This window comes from Heterodontus francisci, chromosome 3, assembly GCF_036365525.1.
Source record: "Heterodontus francisci isolate sHetFra1 chromosome 3, sHetFra1.hap1, whole genome shotgun sequence".
In the NCBI taxonomy this organism is placed as follows: Eukaryota; Metazoa; Chordata; class Chondrichthyes; order Heterodontiformes; family Heterodontidae; genus Heterodontus; species Heterodontus francisci.
The window spans coordinates 181,522,859-181,542,674 of record NC_090373.1 but is presented as its reverse complement, the minus strand read 5'-3'; the positions used below and the strand labels follow the sequence as shown (position 1 = coordinate 181,542,674).

Sequence of the window (19,816 nt, the reverse complement as noted above, 5' to 3'; positions counted from 1 at the left end):
AAACTAATCCTCCTCGTCCTTCTAGATTTGTCTGCAGCTTTGACATGGTTGGCCGTACCATCTTCCTCCAACTCCTCTCTACTATCGCCCAGCTGGGTGGGATTGCACTTGCCTGGTTCCATTCTTATCTACCTAATCATAACAAGAGTATCACTTGCAATGGCTTTTTCTCCCACCCCACACCATTACCTGTGGTGTTACCCCTTTTTATTTCTCTATCCCTTCCTATTTCTCATCTACATGCTGCCTCTTGGCAACATCATGCAAAAGCAGTGTTAGTTTTCACATGCACAGTGAGGACATCCAGCTCTAGCTCACCACCATCTCTATCTTTCTCTATCAATTGCATCATTTTTCTAAATGAACAGACTACTTGTCCGACATCCAGTACTGGATGAGTAGAAATTTCCTCCAACTAAACATTGAAAAGACCAAAGCCATCGTCTTCGGTCTCCGCTCCAAACTCCATTCCCCAGCTACCGACTCCATCCCTCTCCCTGGTAACAGTCTGAGATTAAGCCAGTCTGTTCACAACCTTGGTGTCACATTTGACCCCAAGATGAGCTTCCAACCTCATATTCATGTCATCGCTAAGACCGCCTATTTCCACCTCCGTAGCATTGCCTGACTTCGCCCCGTCTCAGTTTATCTGAAGAGCAAAATTTGCTCGGATATGGGGGAAAGGCAGGGGAGTGGGACTAAGTGAGTTGCTCTTGCAGAGAGCCGGCAAAGACGCGACAAGCCGATTGGCTTCCTTCTGTGTTGTAACCATTCTATGATTCTATGGTCTGCTGCTGAAACCCTCATTCATGCCATTGTTACCTCTAGACTTGATTATTCCAGTGCACTCCTGGCTGGTTTCTCACATTCTACTCTCTGTAAATTGGAGGTCATCCAAAACTCTGCTGCCCTTTTTCTTAACTTGCACCAAGTCCTGTACCCCTATCACCCCTGTGCTCGCTGACCTACACTGCCTCCGGTCAAGCAACATCTTGATTTTAAAATTCTCATCCTTGTTTTCAAATCCCTCCGTGGCCTTGTCCTCCCCATCTCTGTAATCCCACCACGGCATATATTGAAATTTGAATTCAATTAATAAATCTGGAATTAAAAGCTAGTCTAATGGTGGCCATGAAACCATTGTCGATTGTTGTAAAAAACCCATCAGGTTCAATGATGTTCTTTAGGGAAGGAAATCTGCTGTCCATACTTGGTCTAGTCACGTGACTCTAGACCCACTGCAATGCCGTTGACTCTTAAATGCCCTCTGAAATGGCCTAGCAAGACGCTCAGTTCAAGGGCAATTAAGGATGAGCAATAAATGCTGGCCTAGCCAGCAATGCCCAAATCCCACAAACGAATAATAATAATAAAAGTCTCCTCCAGCCCCACAACCCTCAAAGATATCAGTGCTTCTCTAATTCTGGTCTGTTAAGCATCCCTGATTTTAATCGCTAACCATTGGTGCTGTGCCTTTAGTTGCCTAGGCCACTCTGGAATACCTTCCCTACACCTCTCCGCCTCTCCACCTTGCTCTCCTCCTTTGAAGCTCCTTAAAACCTACCTCTTTCGCCAAGCTTTTGTTCATCTGACCTAATGTCTCTTTTTGTTGTTTGGTGTCATACTTTGTTTTATAATGCTCCTGTAAAGCGCCTCAGGACATTTTATCACATTAAAGGTGCTATACAAATATAAGTTGTTGTTGCCGACTCTATCCCTCTCCCTGGCAACTGTCTGAGGCCGAACCAGACTGTTCGTCATATTTGACCGTGATGACCTTCTGACCATATATCAATGTTATCACTGAGACTGCTTATTTCCAACGCTGTCACATCACCCAACTCTGCCGTGCCTCAGCTCATCTGCTGCTGAAACACTCATCCATGCCTTTGTTACCTTTAGACTTGACTATTCCAGTGCAGTCCTGGCCAGCCTCCCACATTCTACATTCCAAAAACTTTGGTCATCCAAGTCCCGGTCACCCATCACCATTGTGTTTGCTGGTCTACATTGAATGCACTGTTTAGAGCAGAGTATAACCAATGCAAATAAGGTGAAGGAAGGGCTGTTTAATGCTCTTGCCTTATTTTCCTGTTGATTATCAGGTAAGAATCCATTTGATGGGTCCCTTGAATAAATTCTGGACCGGGGAGAAAATAAATGAATGCATATTCTGTTAATAGTATTTAATATCCATTGTCATTAGGATTTTAGTAAAGTGTCATAATGGTTTTGAAAATGTTTCTTTTTAAATTTGCTTAAATTGTGGAAAACACCAAGCTTTAAAATTGTCGATTTTTATCTTTCCTAACTTGATGTTTGGTGATAGAATGTTGAGCTATTTCACTCTAGGATGAAGTACTGTTAGTTAAGGTTTGTTACTGGTGGGTGTAATTTATATCAAATTACATAGAATGTACAGCACAGAAAAAAGCCATGCAGCCCATCTGGTCAATGCTGGTGTTTATGTTCCATACAAGTCTCTTCCCACTTCTGATAGTTTTACCCTCTTAGTTCTGGTATCATCCTTGTAAATTTTTTTTACACTTTGTCCAGTACTTCTACATCCCTTTTTGTAATGTGGAGACCAGATCTGTGCACAACACTCCGAGTGTGGTCTCACCAAGGGCGATGCAAAGGATTGTGCTTGGCTATTCCACACCATACTCACGGCCCGCCAATATTCAGCGTCTAGGCTAATGCCACTTAGATAAGGTAAGAGTAAAAAAATAGCAATGTCCACCTCGAAAGTTCACCAGACTTGTTGCCGGGATGGCGGGACTGTCCTATTTAGAGAGATTGGGGAAACTGTATTGTCTAGAGTTTCGAAGAATTGAAACCTACAAAATACTTAAAGGGATAGACAGGGTAGATGCAGGTAAGATGTTTGCACTGGTTGGGGAGTCTAGAACCAGGGGACACAATTTCAAAATAAGGCGGTAGCCACTTAGGACTGAGATGAGGAGAACTCAAAGGGTTGTGAATCTTTGGAATTCTGTACCCCAGAGGGCTGTGGAAGCTCAGTCATTGAGTATGTTTAAAGCAGAGATTGACAGATTTCAAAATACCAATGACTTAGTGATAAAGGGATAGTGTGGGAAAAAGGCATTGAAGTGGATGATCAGCCATGATCGTATTGAATGGCTCGAAGGGCTGAATGACCTATTCCTGTTCCTATTGCCATCCTGTTCATGATTAATTTGCCTGCAGGAGAGATGGGGTGATGGACCCTTCTTCGGAACCCCAAAGTTCCGGACCCCCAGTTCCGAAGAAGGGTCACTGACCCGAAACATTAACTCTGCTTCTCTCTCCACGGATGCTGCCAGACCTGCTGAGTATTTCCAGCATTTCTTGTTTTTATTTCAATCTCTCTAATGAGGTTTCAGATACTTATTGTTTTTAAATCATTCACGGGATGTGGGTGTCGCTGACAAAACGAGCATTTATTGCCCATCCCTAATTACCCTTGAAAAGATGGTGCTGAACTGCCACCTTGAATATAACTGAGTAGCTTGCTAGGTCATTTGAGGACATTCATTGCTATGCAACTGGAGTCAGATATAGGCCAGACCGGTAAGGACGACAGATTTCCTTCCCAAAAGGACATTAGTGAACCAGATTTTTTTTTTTACACCAATCCAGTATTTTCATGGTCACCATTACTGATAGTAGCTTTTTAATTCCCAAGCTTCCCAAGGTGAATTTGAACTCGTGTCTCCAGATCATTAGACTAGGCTTCTGGATTACTGGTCCAGAAACATAACCATTGTGCGATCATACTGCCACACTGGTGCAGTATTCCACTACAGATAAATAATTCCAAAATAATTTGATATTCTTCTCAGTCTAGTGTTATCTCACATTAATCAACCAAAAAGGATCAAAGTCATCTTACATAATAGTAACAGTTGGGGAAGACAATTAATGCATAATCTATATCTTACTAAGAATTATGCATATGCACACAATTCTGCTCAATTTCCTGTTGTCAAATTTGTAATTGAGCTATACAAATGTTTATTGTATATAATGTCCATTGTAAACACTTATCTGTCACACTGTAGTTTGCAGGCCTTCCACCATGTGGTGCTTTGGCACCTCTCCCCTGCTCTTTGTCCTCCTCAGAGAGGAGACTAGGTCTCTGGACACTCCTTCTTGTCCCAACCCTGATTCTTCCCAGGCTCTGTACCATCTTCACTTCAGCCATGCCCTGCTATCAGATGTTAGGCCCACCTTACTCCTGCCTTCTTTAGCCCAATTCTAGAGCTGGTCACCATTCGCTTCTCAGCTGGATAGCAGGCAGAAAAGAACCGGGTGCTCCGGTTTCCTCCCACATGCCAAAGACTTGCAGGTTAATAAGTAAATTGGCCATTAGCAATTGCCCCTAGTATAGGTAGGTGGTAGGGAAATATAGGGACAGGTGGGGATGTGGTAGGAATATGGGATTAGTGTAGCATTAGTACAAATGGGTGGTTGATGGTCGGCACAGACTCGGTGGGCCGAAGGGCCTGTTTCAGTGCTGTATCTCTAAACTAAACTAAACGACAGCTGGGTTCAGTTAACCCAGCACAGATGACACTGATTTCGACACAAAGCATAAATTCACCAACTGAAGCATCTCAATATGGCAGCACTAAATATTAACTCTACAAGTTTTCGTAGCAACTAAAATTGATATCCTGTGCTTACTCACTGTCAACTTACATAAATTTACCATAAGGAATTGAGTGTACTAGTTTAAGGTTAATTTTTTTTGTAGCCTAACGATAGTAATACTGTGAAGTAACACTAATATTACTGCACCTCATTTATAAAATAAAATGTTGGGATTGTTTTAAAAGATATTTTTCCTCAATGTTACCCCTTTCTTTCACTCCATAAAGGTGGTCCATTTTGGCTTAGTGGTAGCACTCTCGCCTTTGAGTCAGACGGTTGTGGTGTCTCCAGAGACTTAAATGCATAATTCAAGGCTGACACTTCAGTGCAGTACTGAGTGAGTGCTGCAGTGCCGAGGTGTCTTCTGGATGAAGCGTTAAACCGAGGTTCGTCTGCCCTCTAAGGTGAGGCATGAAAGATCCCTTAGCACTATTTGAAAAAGATCAGGGAGTTCTCCTGTTGTTGTGGCCAACACTTAACTCAGTTTTGAACTACCACCTAAACGATATAATATGGGCATTTATTTCATTGTGGGAGCTACCCTGTTTCCTACATTATGACAGTGATTACACTTCATAAGTATTTTATTGATTATAAAGCCCTTTGGAATGCTCTGAGGTAATAAGATACTGTATAAAGCCAAGCCTTTCTGTTCATAAACTGAATTTCATGTATTCACAGGTGGAAAAAAGAACAGGAAATGAGACAGTCCAAAATACAGCAGGATGTAAAACAGATGGCTGAACTACGGGAGAAAGACGTGATTTTAAAAGAAAATAAGTGGAGAATGTTGGCTAAGAAACAGGAATTAAAGAAAAAGGAAAAATTAGAACAAGCAAAATACGAAACAGAAATCCGTAAACATCACCAGAACCAATTACGGAAACAAACAGAAGCTATCAAGCAAATTACCAAAGATGAAGAAATACAGGTCTCTCAGGCAAAGCTGTCAAATGCTGCTCAGAAGCGCCTGCTGAAAGAAATGAGTGACCAGAACAAGATCAAAATGGAGAATGAGCATGAAAAACTGAAGCATGTGATCCTGAAAAAGGAGATTGACAATCTGACCAAGACTGAGGAGTTAATGGTGAGGATGTCACTGGAGCGGAAACTTCTAAAATTCAAGGAAAACCACAAACTTTTAGTAGAAGAAAGAAAGAGAGGGCTGAAAGAAAAAGCAACTAGGGAGACAAACCAGATCCTCCAAGCCAAGTTGAGGGCTGAAAAACTAGAACAGGAACAGAAGGAACGTAAGGAAGCATTGGCTGAAATCTCTGACCTCAAAATTGAACAGGCTCAGAAAACTGTGTTGAAAGGTGTTCAAAATAAAGCCCTTCAGACCCAGAAGACTAGATCGGTGAAAGAGAAGATCCACCAGCAGATAAAGAAGAAGGTCAATGAGGAAGAAGAATGGCACCGGCAAGCAATGGAAGAAAGTATTAAGAAGAAAGACAAGAGGAGCGAAGAAATTTTGAAAGTGAAGAAAGCGACCATTGAGGAGTCCCGTCAAATTGCCCGGGCAGCCTTCCAAATGAGGGAGCGAGTGAGGGAGCAGATCAACAGCCGTTCCTTTGATCAAATGGCTATGGAAGCCGAGCTTTGGGCCAGCTTGGTGAAAAAAATAGCTTATTAATGTTTGAGGGCAAAATTGAATTCCTATAAACAGCCAGAATACCCTTTGTTTCATGATTTAGTTCCTTATTAGTTGTGCCCCTCCAAAAATGGGGCTTTTTTGTTTTGTTTGATCACACTGGGGTAATCAGTTACTGTTTTATTAGAAAAGGCATAAATGTGGATATTTGTACTTCGGTTACAGTAACCCATGGGATAATGAAATTTCTCACAGAAGTTGAATATTCTGGAATCCATTGCAAGATGGTTTTGTGGGATCTGATTGTGTTGTAGGATTATCGAGTTTATTGTTACGTAAACATTATTCCCAAAGCTTTATCATGACTACATTCGTTCTACCAGTGTTGTGAAGCTGTAGAAAACAATGGCCCTTTAGTTACGTGGACGAATATGTTGTAAAATGTTTCACTTGTACATGTTTAGATATCTGAGCAAGTGCATAGAACAAGTCCTTATAGTTATGCTATTCAGGAAACAAAATCTGAAAACTGTGAACTTTGTTGAGCCATTCATAATGGTCATCTTTTTCACAAAAGTGCAAGGAAAACTTGCCAAATTCCCCTGTACAAAGTGTAGTAGTCACACTATTTTTATGTGCTAGTGGATATCTTGTGGCATTACTGACAGTAGGTTGCAGGATGTGCTCTGATCTTACTGTGTTGTCATCTCCTGGGTTTCTGGTAGTATCTTTCTCATTGCCTTTCTCTTTTCTTTATTACACTTGTCACTTTGTGAAAGGGTATTGGTGCTGGTCAGAGGCAGGTATGGGTATTCACCAAGGAAAGTACAACTACCCTTTGGTTTGCAGGGGACGATTTCGCCAGAGCTGCCACGGTAAATAATGTGATCTGGATGGTGTTCTCTCCTTGCATTCCCTGTCCTAATTTGTTTCATGTTCCCCCTTAGCCCACTCCTAACCCCTTTCTATGCAGGTATACCTGCTGTCCCATCCTAGTCCCTCACAGCATCCTGTGCACTCCACAAGGTTCGCCTTTCCCTCTTGTCCCACATGGTTTGCCCTTCCCTCTTGTCCCACATGGTTTGCCCTTCCCTCTTGCCCCACATTTTTCCCCCATACTCTCCTTTCCTCTTCCACTCTCAACCCCCATTTCCCTTCTTTGCCCTTATTTACCCCTCACCTCCCTCATTGGCCCCGCTCCCAACCCCAGACACCTCCTCCGACCCGTCCCCCACTTCACATGCTCTGCCCCGGTTTCCCCCTCCATATCCCCATTGTGGTTTACTCCCCCCCCCCCCACCCCCCGGCTCTGTCCCCCCCCCCTTCTCTCTCTCTTCTCCACCCCCCCCCCCGGCTCCCTCCCTCCCCCCCGGCTCTCTCTCTCCCCACCCCGGCTCTCTCTCTCCTTCACCACCACCACCCGGCAATCTCTCCCCACGGCTCTCTCTCTCTTCCCCCCCCCCCCCCCCCGCCCCGGCTCTCTCTCCACCACGCGCCCCACCCCGCGCTCTCTCCCCCCTCCCCCCTCTCTCGTCTCCACCGCCCCACCGGCTCTCTCTCTCCCCTCCTCCCCGGCTCTCTCTCTTCACCCTCGACCCTCCCCCGGCTCTCTCTCTCCCCCCACTCCCCCCGGCTCTCTCTCTCTCTCTCACCCCCCCGGCTCTCTCTCTCTCTCTCTCACCCCCCCGGCTCTCTCTCTCTCTCACACCCCCGTCTCTCTCTCTCTCTCACCCCCCCCGTCTCTCTCTCTCTCTCACCCCCCCCGTCTCTCTCTCTCTCTCACCCCCCCCGTCTCTCTCTCTCTCTCACCCCCCCCGTCTCTCTCTCTCTCTCACCCCCCCCGTCTCTCTCTCTCTCTCACCCCCCCCGTCTCTCTCTCTCTCTCACCCCCCCGTCTCTCTCTCTCTCTCACCCCCCCGTCTCTCTCTCTCTCTCACCCCCCCGTCTCTCTCTCTCTCTCACCCCCCCGTCTCTCTCTCTCTCTCACCCCCCGTCTCTCTCTCTCTCTCTCACCCCCCGTCTCTCTCTCTCTCACCCCCCGTCTCTCTCTCTCTCACCGCCACGTCCCCCCTCTGTCTCTCTCGCGCTCCCACGCCTCCCCCTCTTTCTCGCACTCCCCCTCTCCCCCTTTTTCTCGCACTCCCCCTCTCCCCCTCTTTCTCGCGCCCCCCCGCTCTCCCCCCCTTTTTCTCGCACTCCCATTTCTCTCGCGCTCCACCCCCTTCCCTCGCGCACCCAACCCCATTTATGCTCCCCCTCCTTGCCCTGCAAGTCTCTCACGAGCCTTTCTCCCTTCTCTCTCTTGCTCCCCCCTCGCGTACCCCCCCCGCGTACCCCCCCTACTCACTCCCCTTGCTTTCTCGCACCTGCTCCACACTCCACCCTCTCTCTTGTGCCTCACCCTCACTTGCACCCCCCACCGCTCTCGCACCACCTCTGCCTTGTGCTTCCCCTTGCTCCTGCCCCCTCTCCCTCCCCGCCGCACTCCACCCTCCCTCACCCCCCCCTGCACTCCACCCACCCCCCCCCTGCACTCCACCCTCCTCCCCCCACCCCCGCACTCCACCCTCCCCCCACCCCCGCACTCCACCCTCCCTCCCCCCCTGCACTCTACCCCCCCCTGCACTCTACCCCCCCCTGCACTCTACCTCCCCCCCTGCACTCTACCTCCCCCCCTGCACTCTACCTCCCCCCCTGCACTCTACGCCCCCCCCTGCACTCTCGCCCCCCCCGCATTCTCTCCCCCCCCCCGCACTCTTCTCCCCCCCCCCCCCACACTCTTCTCCCCCCCCCCCCCGCACTCTTCTCCCCCCCCCCCGCACTCTTCTCCCCCCCCCCCCGCACTCTTCTCCCCCCCCCCCCGCACTCTTCTCCCCCCCCCCCCGCACTCTTCTCCCCCCCCCCCCGCACTCTTCTCCCCCCCCCCCGCACTCTTCTCCCCCCCCCCCGCACTCTTCTCCCCCCCCCCCCCCGCACTCTTCTCCCCCCCCCCCGCCGCACTCTTCTCCCCCCCCCCGCCGCACTCTTCTCCCCCCCCCCCCGCCGCACTCTTCTCCCCCCCCCCGCCGCACTCTTCTCCCCCCCCCCGCCGCACTCTTCTCCCCCCCCCGCACTCTTCTCCCCCCCCCCCCCGCACTCTTCCCCTCCCGCACTCTTCTCCCCCCCCCCCCCCGCACTCTTCCCCTCCCGCACTCTTTCCCCCCCCCCCCCCCCCGCACTCTCCCCCCGTACTCTTCCTCCACCCCCCCGCACTCTCCCCCCCCCTCCCCCGCACTCTTCCCCCCCCCTCCCCCGCACTCTTCCCCCCCCTCCCCCGCACTCTTCCCCCCTCCCCCGCACTCTTCCCCCCCCCCTCCCCCGCACTCTTCCCCCCCCCCCTCCCCCGCACTCTTCCCCCCCCCCCCTCCCCCGCACTCTTCCCCCCCCCCTCCCCCGCACTCTCCCCCCCCTCCCCTGCACTCTCCCCCCCCCCTCCCCTGCACTCTCCCCCCCCTCCCCCGCACTCTCCCCCCCCCTCCCCCGCACTCTTCCCCCCCCTCCCCCGCCCTCCCCCGCACTCTTTCCCCCCCCCCGCACTCTTTCCCCCCTCCCCCGCACTCTTCCCCCCGCACTCTTTCCCCCCCTCCCCCGCACTCTTCCCCCCCCCCCCTCCCCCGCACTCTTCCCCCCCCCTCCCCCGCACTCTTCCCCCCCCCTCCCCCGCACTCTTCCCCCCCCCTCCCCCGCACTCTTCCCCCCCCCTCCCCCGCACTCTTCCCCCCCCCTCCCCCGCACTCTTCCCCCCCACTCCCCCGCACTCCCCCCCCCTGCACTCTCCCCCCCCCGCACTCCCCCCCCCTGCACTCTCCCCCCCCCCTGCACTCTTCCCCCCCCCTGCACTCTTCCCCCCCCCTGCACTCTTCCCCCCCACACTCTTCCCCCCTCCCGCAGCCCCGCACTCTACCCCCCCCCAGCCCCGCACTCTTTCCTCCCCTCCCACCCCCGCACTCTTCCCGCCCTCCCCCCACACTCTCCCCTCTCTCTCCCCCCCCGCACTCTTCCCCCCAGCTCTCTTTCCCCCCTCCCCCCGCGCGCTCTCTCCCCACTGTTGCGCGTCCGAGGCGCGCCCCCCCCCCCCCCAAACCCAACCTCCCCCTCTCTCTCTCCCCTTCTCTCCTCGCATGCCTGCCTGCCCCTACGTCCTCCCCCACCCTGACTGTCTGCTCTATGCACTATCTTCCTGCTCGCCATTTACTTATTTCCTCACCAGAGTTTTTCACGTAAACGTTCGTTAATTTTTCATCACTTCTCACCCAGACTCTTCTCTCTTAATTTCATCTCTCTCCTTACCACTTGCACACCAAGATGTTTTGCCACGGAAGTACTCCCTCTTCTCCATCCCCCTTCCCCCGCTCTGTCTGCTGCCTGCTTTTCCATTCCTTCCCAGCACTCAACTGAGAAACTGGCAGATTAGTGTTTAAAGCTTTCATTGTATTATAATGCATTTGATGACTGGTTCTGCTGTTGGAGCTAGAATTTGGTAATGTGAATGGCAGGAGCTACGTTATGGGGTTGGTCTCATGGAATCTGAATTCAAACATGGGCAATATAAAAATAGCTGTAAAATCTATGTGCAGAGTCAGTTGAGAGTATGCATTTCAGATGGTTGCTTCTGAATGAAGTGTTTGGATTTTTTTTGCACTATCTCTGGACTAATAGGATGCTTTTAAATTTGGTACTTCTGTAATTTGGAATGTGAGTGATTAAAGTCTGTGCTGTACCTCCCCACATTTACATTTTAAAACTGCTTCCTGATTAATAGATCTGCAAATACGCCACTTTCCAACAACCTGAACCATCAGCTGCAAAATCCCCTTCACTTACTCATACCATGTTATTTTTAGGGGAGCTGTGGGTGCACCAGATTTGGAATTACATTGAAATACACAAATGGAGCAGACCATTCTGCCCAACCAATCTGTGCTGCCACTTACCCTTAACATGAGCATAAAGTCCTGATCCTGTTCCCATATCACTTTATTTCTTTTTCCTTCATTAGCCGGTCTAATCTTGGATGTTGCCATAGTTTCTTGCTCAACCACTAACTTCTGGAAGTGAAATTCACAGCCTCACAACTCCCTGTATAATGTTTCATTTGCTCTCTCAAATCTCTTGCATTTAATCTTTTATCCATGGGGCCCTTGTACTAGATTTCTAACTATTAGAAGCAGTCTGTTTCTATCTATGCTGTATCATCCTTTCATAATTTTAAATATTTGTATCATATCACTCTAACGAGAAAAGACTCAGTTTTTCCAAATCTTTGTATTTCCTCAGCAACCTAGTAAAGCTGCATTATATCCTCTCTGCAGCTTCACTATCTTTCCTATAGTGTGGAGATTAATATTGACACAATACTGTAACCGAGATCTTAAGATCTTTTCTAACCTCATCATTATCTCAAAGTTTTTTTTTACAGCCTTGAAAACTTTTGCTACAATTAAGGTCCTTTGAGTCTGCACCTCCATCTCCTTTCTGTCTTGGAGTTTTCATCCCAGGAATTATTGGTTCACCTTTTTATTATATTTTGTGTTGAGTTTTTTTGGGAAGGGAGAAATTTTTTTTGTACAATAAGTATAACATAACAGCAATTAACAATGAAGTTATGATATAGCTCTACAAACCAAAACTGCTTTGGCAGTATTTGAAAATAGGAAAAACAGACTAATATTTTGGACATAAGTCCTTCATGAAGCTGGATTACAAAGCCTTTTTTCTTTTTTGAGGAACCAGCTGTGTATTTGCAGTAATTACTGTGTATATCAGGTATCCAACATGTACAGTTTCTTTCATCTCCCATATGTAATTATTCCACAGCGACAGTCGTGACATCAGTACCACTTTTGGAATGGTGCAAGATTAGAGCTGACTAACAATCTCCGCTTCTTGCAGTCCTGGGAGTTGTTCCCTTGAGCATGTTACTTAGGCACCGCTGTGGCATAAATATTTTAATTGTTATTATAGAATTCTAAGAGGCCATTCAGCCCATCGTGCCTGTGTCAGCTTGCCAAAAAAGGTATTGATTAGTCCCACTTCCCTGCTCTTTTCCTATAGCCCTATAATTTTTGAAAGTTACTATTGAATCTGCTTTCATAACCCTTTCAAGCAGTGCATTCCAGATAGTAACAACTCAGTAAAAGGAATTCCCCTCGTATTACCCTCGGCTTTTTTGCCAATTATTTTAAATCTGTGACATCTGGTTACTGAGCCTCTTGCCAGTGGAAACTGGTTCGCCCTTCCTACTCTGTCAAAACCCTTAATATACTTTTATCTTGAAAGATACACTGGGAAAATGAGATGACAGAATGAACAGACATGGCTACTTCAGGGAACACTTAGCAGGCAGAGAATTTGGAGATGTCCGTTAACCAATTCTCTATCCATGCTGATATATTACTCCCAAATTCTTGAGCCCTTATCTTGTGTAATATTTTATGTGGTGCACGCTCAAATGCCTTTTATATGTACTACATCCACTGTTTGCTCTTTATCAAAGAACATTAAAAATAGGAGCAGTAGGCCATTTGGCCCCTTAGGCCTATTCCGCCATTCAATAAGATCATGGTTGATCTGATCATGGCATCTTTCCTGCCTGCCCCCCACCCCCCTCATAACCCTTGACTTCTTTGTAGATCAAAAAACTAATACATTTGTCTGACATGATTTTCCTTTCATAAAACCATGTTGACTCCACCTAGTCATATTATGATTTTTCTAATTACCATGTTGACACCTTTTTTAACACCAGAGAGTGGTGAACCTGTGGAACTCTCTACCACAGAAAGCAGTTGAGGCCAAATCATTAAATATATTCAAGAAAGAGTTAGATTTAGTTCTTAGGGCTAAAGGGATCAAGGGATATGGGGAGAAAGCAGGAACAGGGTACTGAGTTTGGATGATCAGCCATGATCGTATTGAATGGCGATGCAGGCTCGAAGGGCCGAATGGCTTACTCCTGCTCCTATTTTCTATGTTTCTATAATAGATTCCAGCAGTTTCCTAACAACTGATGTCAGGCTGACTGGCCTGTACTTCCCTGTTTTCTTTATCCCTCCTTCCTTAAATACCGGGGTTACATTTGCTGCCTTCCAATCCGCTGAGACTGTTGTAGAATCTAAGAATTTTGAAAATCACAACCAATGCCTCTACTATCTTTGCAGCCACCTCTTTTGGAACACTAGGGTGTAGGCCATCAGGTTCAGGGGATTTTTCGGCTTTTAGTTCTATTAATTTCTCTCGTACTTTCTTCTACTGGTATTAATTACTTTAAGTTTAACTGCTTGGTTTCTATTCAGTGACCACAGTATCAAGTTTATGGTGCATTTATCTGAGGTTGGATGTCAGATAAGCCGTCTTACATAGATGTGGTGAATGGATCATGAGAGTGGATGGAGAATTAGAGCCGGGTGTCCTCAGTGCACACATGGATCCTGGTCCCATGTCAGCAGATGAGGAGCAGCAGCATGTGAATGAAGGTGGCCAGTGATGGATCCTTGGGGATTTCAGAGGTAGCAACATGGAGCAGGCAGAGTCGCTATTGATGCATGGTTAGGGATTCTTAATTGTATGACATGTCTGAGAATGCACTTAATAGTTCTGCTGATGGAGTTCTTTTGGGTTTGCTGTAATGAGACTAAGAACCAATGCAGTTCCTCAGCAAAAAAAATTATCCAATGAAACTGGGCGTAATCATTACTAACGATGGCTATAGCCCAGTGAGAGATTTCCTGGCAGGAACTGTATACCAGAGGCATTGACTTGTGCCAAAACACATGTGCTTTAGAATGTGCCATCTGCAGCTGGTCACAGGAATTTAATGTTGTATCTTTTTCTTTTTGCTTCACAGTAATCTGGGATTTACAAGTGTTTTTGCATGCTGCTAAAGACTGCATTTATCCGAGCATCTGTACCATTAGTAAAAGTCCTCGACTAAAGTTCCAGCTGTAATATATAAAATTCATTACAAGTACAGCTGCATCCACAGTAAAGCCAACCAAATCATCAATGAGAACAGATCCCGAGATTGCTGATGGCATTTGTAACAGTGACATGGGTTAATTCTCACTGATCATCCCTCCTTACATTCTTGTAGGCAAGTACGTGACTTTTACTTGGTATGTCACTATGATAGTATAGCTGAGATTGGTAATTTACCAAGTGGGAAGTTGCTGATGTGAAATCACTTGCTATCACTCGGGCACAGCCATGACCCACCTTTTATTTTTTCCAATTATTTATTTCCTCCTTTTCATCAAGGTCCCTCTGTGCCATGCACTATTGTGCAGCCAAGGGCTGAGCAGGTACCAGGCATCTGAAAATACTTCCTATGGAGATGCCAGGTGAATAATTAGATTTTTACATGTGCAGGTGAAGATGTGATTGTATTTGTTCAAATTACTCCTGTCAGGTAGTGTTTGCAGCAGTTTCCGAGCCAGAATTGGAAATATGCGTGTGTGTATGTGAAGTAATCTTGTATACTGCCAGTTTGTGGACAGCTTATTTAGCTCAGCCAATCCACTGTCCACTGGAGCCATCATCCAGGGTGCAGTTTGAACAAAAATCCACCAACCGGCACATATGTACCCTGTGACAAAGGCAAATTGTACGTAACCTTTGTGTGGCTTGATAACCGAAGCTAAAAATTCAGTTCCCGTATTTGCCATGTCATTATCCAGTTTAATGACAGTTTACCCCTTGAGACACCTCAATGGAAAATTCACACAGCAGCTATCCTATCCGTTCTCTCATACTTTGTTCCCACCTAGTTCAACACCATCGTTATAATTAGTGCTTTTATCAGAGTGCGTGCTGATGGTGAGGAGCCTCGCCCGCTGACTGAAATACATGAAATTACCAGCACACTGCCTGGGATTTTCTCTGGCCGTCAGTACTTAGAAAATCAGCTGTTCTTTCTGTACACTAGCTGGTGTAAAAGCTTTTCTTTCTGTACACTAACAGACACATTGCAAAATTAGCTTTTTAGTCAGTTTGGTAGCAGATTTCATCTCTGGGCTAGAAGTTTGTGGGTTGAACTCATGTTAAGCATTTGAGTCCACAATCTATGCTGATTGTGAGGTGCTGTCCTTCGCACGAGATGTCTGCCTGCCTCTTCCAGTGCTAGAAATGATGCTAAAGATCCCACAGCACTATTTGAAGAATAGGGAATTCTTTAGTTGATCTGGCCGTTGTTCTTCCCTCAGTCAAAAACAGATAACTGGTCATTCATTGCACGTTTGCAGCGTGTGAAATGACTGCTGCATTTGCCTCTAGAATTTTCATTGCACTTCAATATAAATCATTGTATGCGAAGTGATTTGAGATATGTTGGTGCTTTTCTAAGAAGGGAACAAGTGACACCATTGGGATATTTTGGAATGCAAGTTAGCTAATTCAATACTTGATAGTCTGTTTTATAGATTTTTAAAAATAGCGTCTTGTTACCTTTGATCAGATTAGTTTAAGTGAAATAATGGACCTTTTATTAAAACAAAAATTATAAATTGCAGTCTAATTTTGGTCTGAATTTAAGATCATGAGTGTTTATAAATCAAGTGCGCTGCAGAGAACAGATTTCCTCTTCCACTTGTGAAACAGACAAAGCCACCTTGTCACTCATGAGAAAGGCCACTTAGTGATTTTCTGTTCTGTGTCGGAGCTTTAGCCAGTGTTTTGAGGTTGAAATTTATAATAGCCATTGGTTTATGATGATTGAATAAATCAGTTTGTTTTATTACATGGGATTACAGGTGTCTTGTGGATTGCAATTTGGAATTAACTAAATTGATGGCCTTTTTGCGCATTATTTGCTCAGCTGTGCTTGTGGAAGTACCAGGTATATTTCACCACCCTTAATAGTACAGCCCCCATTTCTATGACTGGGTCTCTTATATTTTCCATATTTATATATATTTAAAATAAGTTGTGTACTATTTTTATACAGAGTGAGGCTTTCCTTAAATCACATAAGACATTTTATTTTTTATCAAAGACTAGTGCCTGTGTACATCTTGTAATATTGTTTTTCTCTCTCTTTATGCACCATTTGTTATTGTTTGACTAATCATTTTAATAAAATATTCTTAAACAAATGTCTTGTCTTCTTTGCAGACCTGAACAGTGCCAGGTTTGATCACTATTTTGCACTAAATTAGCACTTCTCTGGTAATGGGCGAGGGATGGAAAAAGTTTACTGGGGATCGTGTCCTAATTATTCGTTAAGTGATCCCTGCTGGAAATTGTACCTACATGCACACCCCGTGAGAATAGGATTGGGCTTGGTCTTTGTGCCTTTCATGATGGAGCAGCCTGTTGACGTTCACAGTCTAGATTTATATTATGTTCAGTTTGGGTGAGATGTTCGAGGGCAGCTGGTACCTGTGGAACTATCCTCATAACAGTTAGAAGATTAGGAATATTTTTTATCAAGATTTCTAGAGACACTATTAAGTAGAATGATGCAAGTGTTTGTAGTTAATAAACATGGGGCAATTAGAGAAAATTTCTTAAGAGCATAATTAAAATTTGGAATTCATTCTGTTGTTAAATCAAGTTTCATAAATTCCTTTCAAAAAGGAATTTAAATATTTGCTTGAAAGCAGTAATAAAAGTTATGAGAAGTGAGCAGAATTCAGAAGGTTACAGCATAGAGAAAGGCTACTGGGCTCATTAAGTGTGGTCTGGTACTTTGGTCCAAAACCCACCTAATCTAATCCCACACTCCTCCTTACTGTCTCCAATAATTTATATCAGTATGCCAATATTCCCTTCAATACCACCTTTTCAGTAAGTATTTTATGTGTTTTTTTATTTTTACATCGGATGTGAGCATCGCTGGCAAAGCCAGCATTTGTTGCCCATCCCTAACTGCCCTTGAGAAGATGGTGGTGAGCCGTCGCCTTGAACTGCTGCAGTCCATCTGGAGTAGATACACCCATAGTGCTGTTAGGAAGGGAGTTCCAGTTTTTTGACCCAGTGACAGTAAAGGAACGGCAATATAGTTCCAAGTCAGGTTGGTGTGTGGCTTTGACAGGAACTTGCAGGTGGTAGTGTTCCCATGCATCTGCTGCCCTTGTCCTAGGTGGTAGAGGTTGGGGGTGTGGAGGGTGCTATCAAAGGAGCTTTGGCGAGTTGCTGCAGTGCATCTTGTATGTGTTGCACACTGCTGCTACTGTGTACCAGTGGTGGAGGGAGTGAATGTTTAAGGTGGTGAATGGGGTGCTATTCACGCAGGCTGCTTTGTCTTGGATGGAGTTGTGCTTCTCGAGTGTTGTTGGAGCTGCACTCATCCAGGAAAGTGGAGAGTATTCCATCACACTCCTGATTTGTCCCTTGTAGATGGTGGTGAGGCTTTGGGGATGCCACAGAATACCCAGCCTCTGACCTGCTGTTGTAGCCACAGTGTTTAAATGGCTGGTACAGTTAAGTTTCTAGTTAATGATAACCCCCAGGATGTTGATGGTGGGGGATTCAGCGATGATAATGCTGTTGAACATCAAAGGGAGATGGTTAGATTCTCTCTTGTTGGAGATGGTCATTCCCTGGCACTTATGTGGTGTGAATGTTACTTGGCACTAATCAGTCCAAGCCTGAATATTGTCCAGGTCTCGCTGCATGTGGACACAGACTGCATCGGTATCTGAGGAGTCGTGAATGAAACGGAACATTGTGCATTCATCAGCACGCATCCCCACTTCTGACATTATGATGGAGGCAAGGTCATTAATGAAGCGGCTGAGGACACTACCCTGAGGAACTCCTGCAGCGATATCCTGTGGCTGAGATGATTGACCTCCAATAAGTGCAACCATCTTCCTTTGTACTACATATGACTCCAATCAGTGGAGAATTTTTCCCCTGATTCTCATTGATATCAATTTTGCTAAGGTTCCTTGATGCCATACTTGGAAAAATGCTGCCTTGATGTCAAGGGCAGTCACTGTCACAGTCACTCTTGAGTTCAGCTGTTTTGTCCGTATTTGCACCAAGGCTGTAATGAGGTTTAGAGCCGAGTGGCCCTGGCGGAACCCAGACTGAGAATTGGTAAGTTATTGCTGTGTAAGTGACACTTGATAGCATTGTCACCTTCCATCACTTTGCTGATGATCGAAAGTAGACTAATGGGGCAGTAATTGTCTGGATTGGATTTGTTGTGCTTTTTGTGGACAGGGCACACCTGGGCAATTTTCCACATTGTCGGGTAAATGCCAGTGTTGTAGCTGTACTGCAATAGCCTGGCTAGGGGTACGGCTAGTTCTGGAGCACATGTCTTCAGTACTATTGCCAGAATGTTGTCAGGGCCCATAGCCTTTGCTGTAAACAGTGCCTTCAGCCATTTCTTGATATGTGTGTAGAGAATCGAATTGGCTGAAGACTGGCATCTGTGATTCTGGGGACCTCAGGAGGAAGCTGAGGATCTTTCACTCAGCACTTCTGGATGAGGATGGTTGCAAATGCTTCAGCCTTGCCTTTTTCACTGATGTGCTGGGTTCCCCCATCAATGAGGATGGGAACGTTTGTAAAGCCTTCTCTTCCGGTTACTTGTTTAATTGTCCACCGCCATTTGCGATGGGATGTGGCAGTACTGCAGAGCTTTGATCTGATCCGTTGGTTGTGGGATTGCTTAGCTCTGTCTATCGTGTGCTGCTTCCACTGTGTGGCATGCATGTAATACTGTGTTGAAAGCTTCACCAGGTTGGCATCTCATTTTTAGGTATTCCTGGTGCTGCTCCTGGCATGCTCTTCTCACTTCTCATTGAACCAGGGTTGTTCCCTGGCTTGATGGCAATGGTAGAATGAGGGATATGCTGGGCCATGAGGTTACAGATTGTGGTTGAATACAATTCTGCTGCTGCTGATGGCCCATGGCACCTCATGGATGCCCAGATTTGAGCTGCTAGATCTGTTCTGAATCTATCCCATTTAGCACAGTGGTTGTGCCACACAACACAATGGTTGATATCCTCAGTGTGAAGTCGGGACTTCGTCTTCACAAGGACTGTGCAGTGTTCACTCCTACCAATGCTGTCATGAGCAAAAGCATCTGCGAGGCCGATGTCAAGCAGAATTTTCCCTCTAGGTTCCCTCACCACCTACCGCAGACTCAGTCTGGCAGTTATGTCCTTCAGGACTTGGCCAGCTCGGTCAGTAGTGGTGCTACCGAGCCACTCTTGGGCATTGAAGTCCCCCACCCAGAGTACATTCTTTGCCCTTGATATCCTCAGTGCTTCTTCCAATTAGTCTTCAACATGGATTCATCAGCTGAGGGAGGGCGGTATGTGGTAATCAGGAAGTTTCCTTGCCCATGTTTGACCTGATGCCATGAGACTTGATAGGGTCTGAGTCGATGTTGAAGACTCCCAGAGCAACTCCCTCCTGACTGCATACCACTGTGCCGCCACCTCTGGTGCATTTGTCCTGCTGGTGGGACAGGTCACAGTCTGGGATGGTGATGAAGAAGTCTGGGACATTGACCGTAAGGTATGATTTGGTGGGTATGACTATGTCAGGCTGCTGCTTGACTAGTCTGTGGGA

The 19,816-nt window shown here is 46.6% G+C and overlaps 1 protein-coding gene across 1 annotated transcript in view; it reads left to right on the top strand.

Moving 5' to 3' along the window:
• LOC137353383 (coiled-coil domain-containing protein 177-like) overlaps positions 1 to 7,610 on the top strand; it is a 34,255-nt gene extending 26,645 nt beyond the window's left edge. The window contains exon 3 of the mRNA XM_068019598.1: positions 5,338 to 7,610. Coding sequence (XP_067875699.1) covers positions 5,338 to 6,289 — 952 coding nt within the window. The 3' untranslated portion in view covers positions 6,290 to 7,610. The remainder of the gene's footprint in view (positions 1 to 5,337) is intronic.
• Positions 7,611 to 19,816: the final 12,206 nt, after the last annotated feature.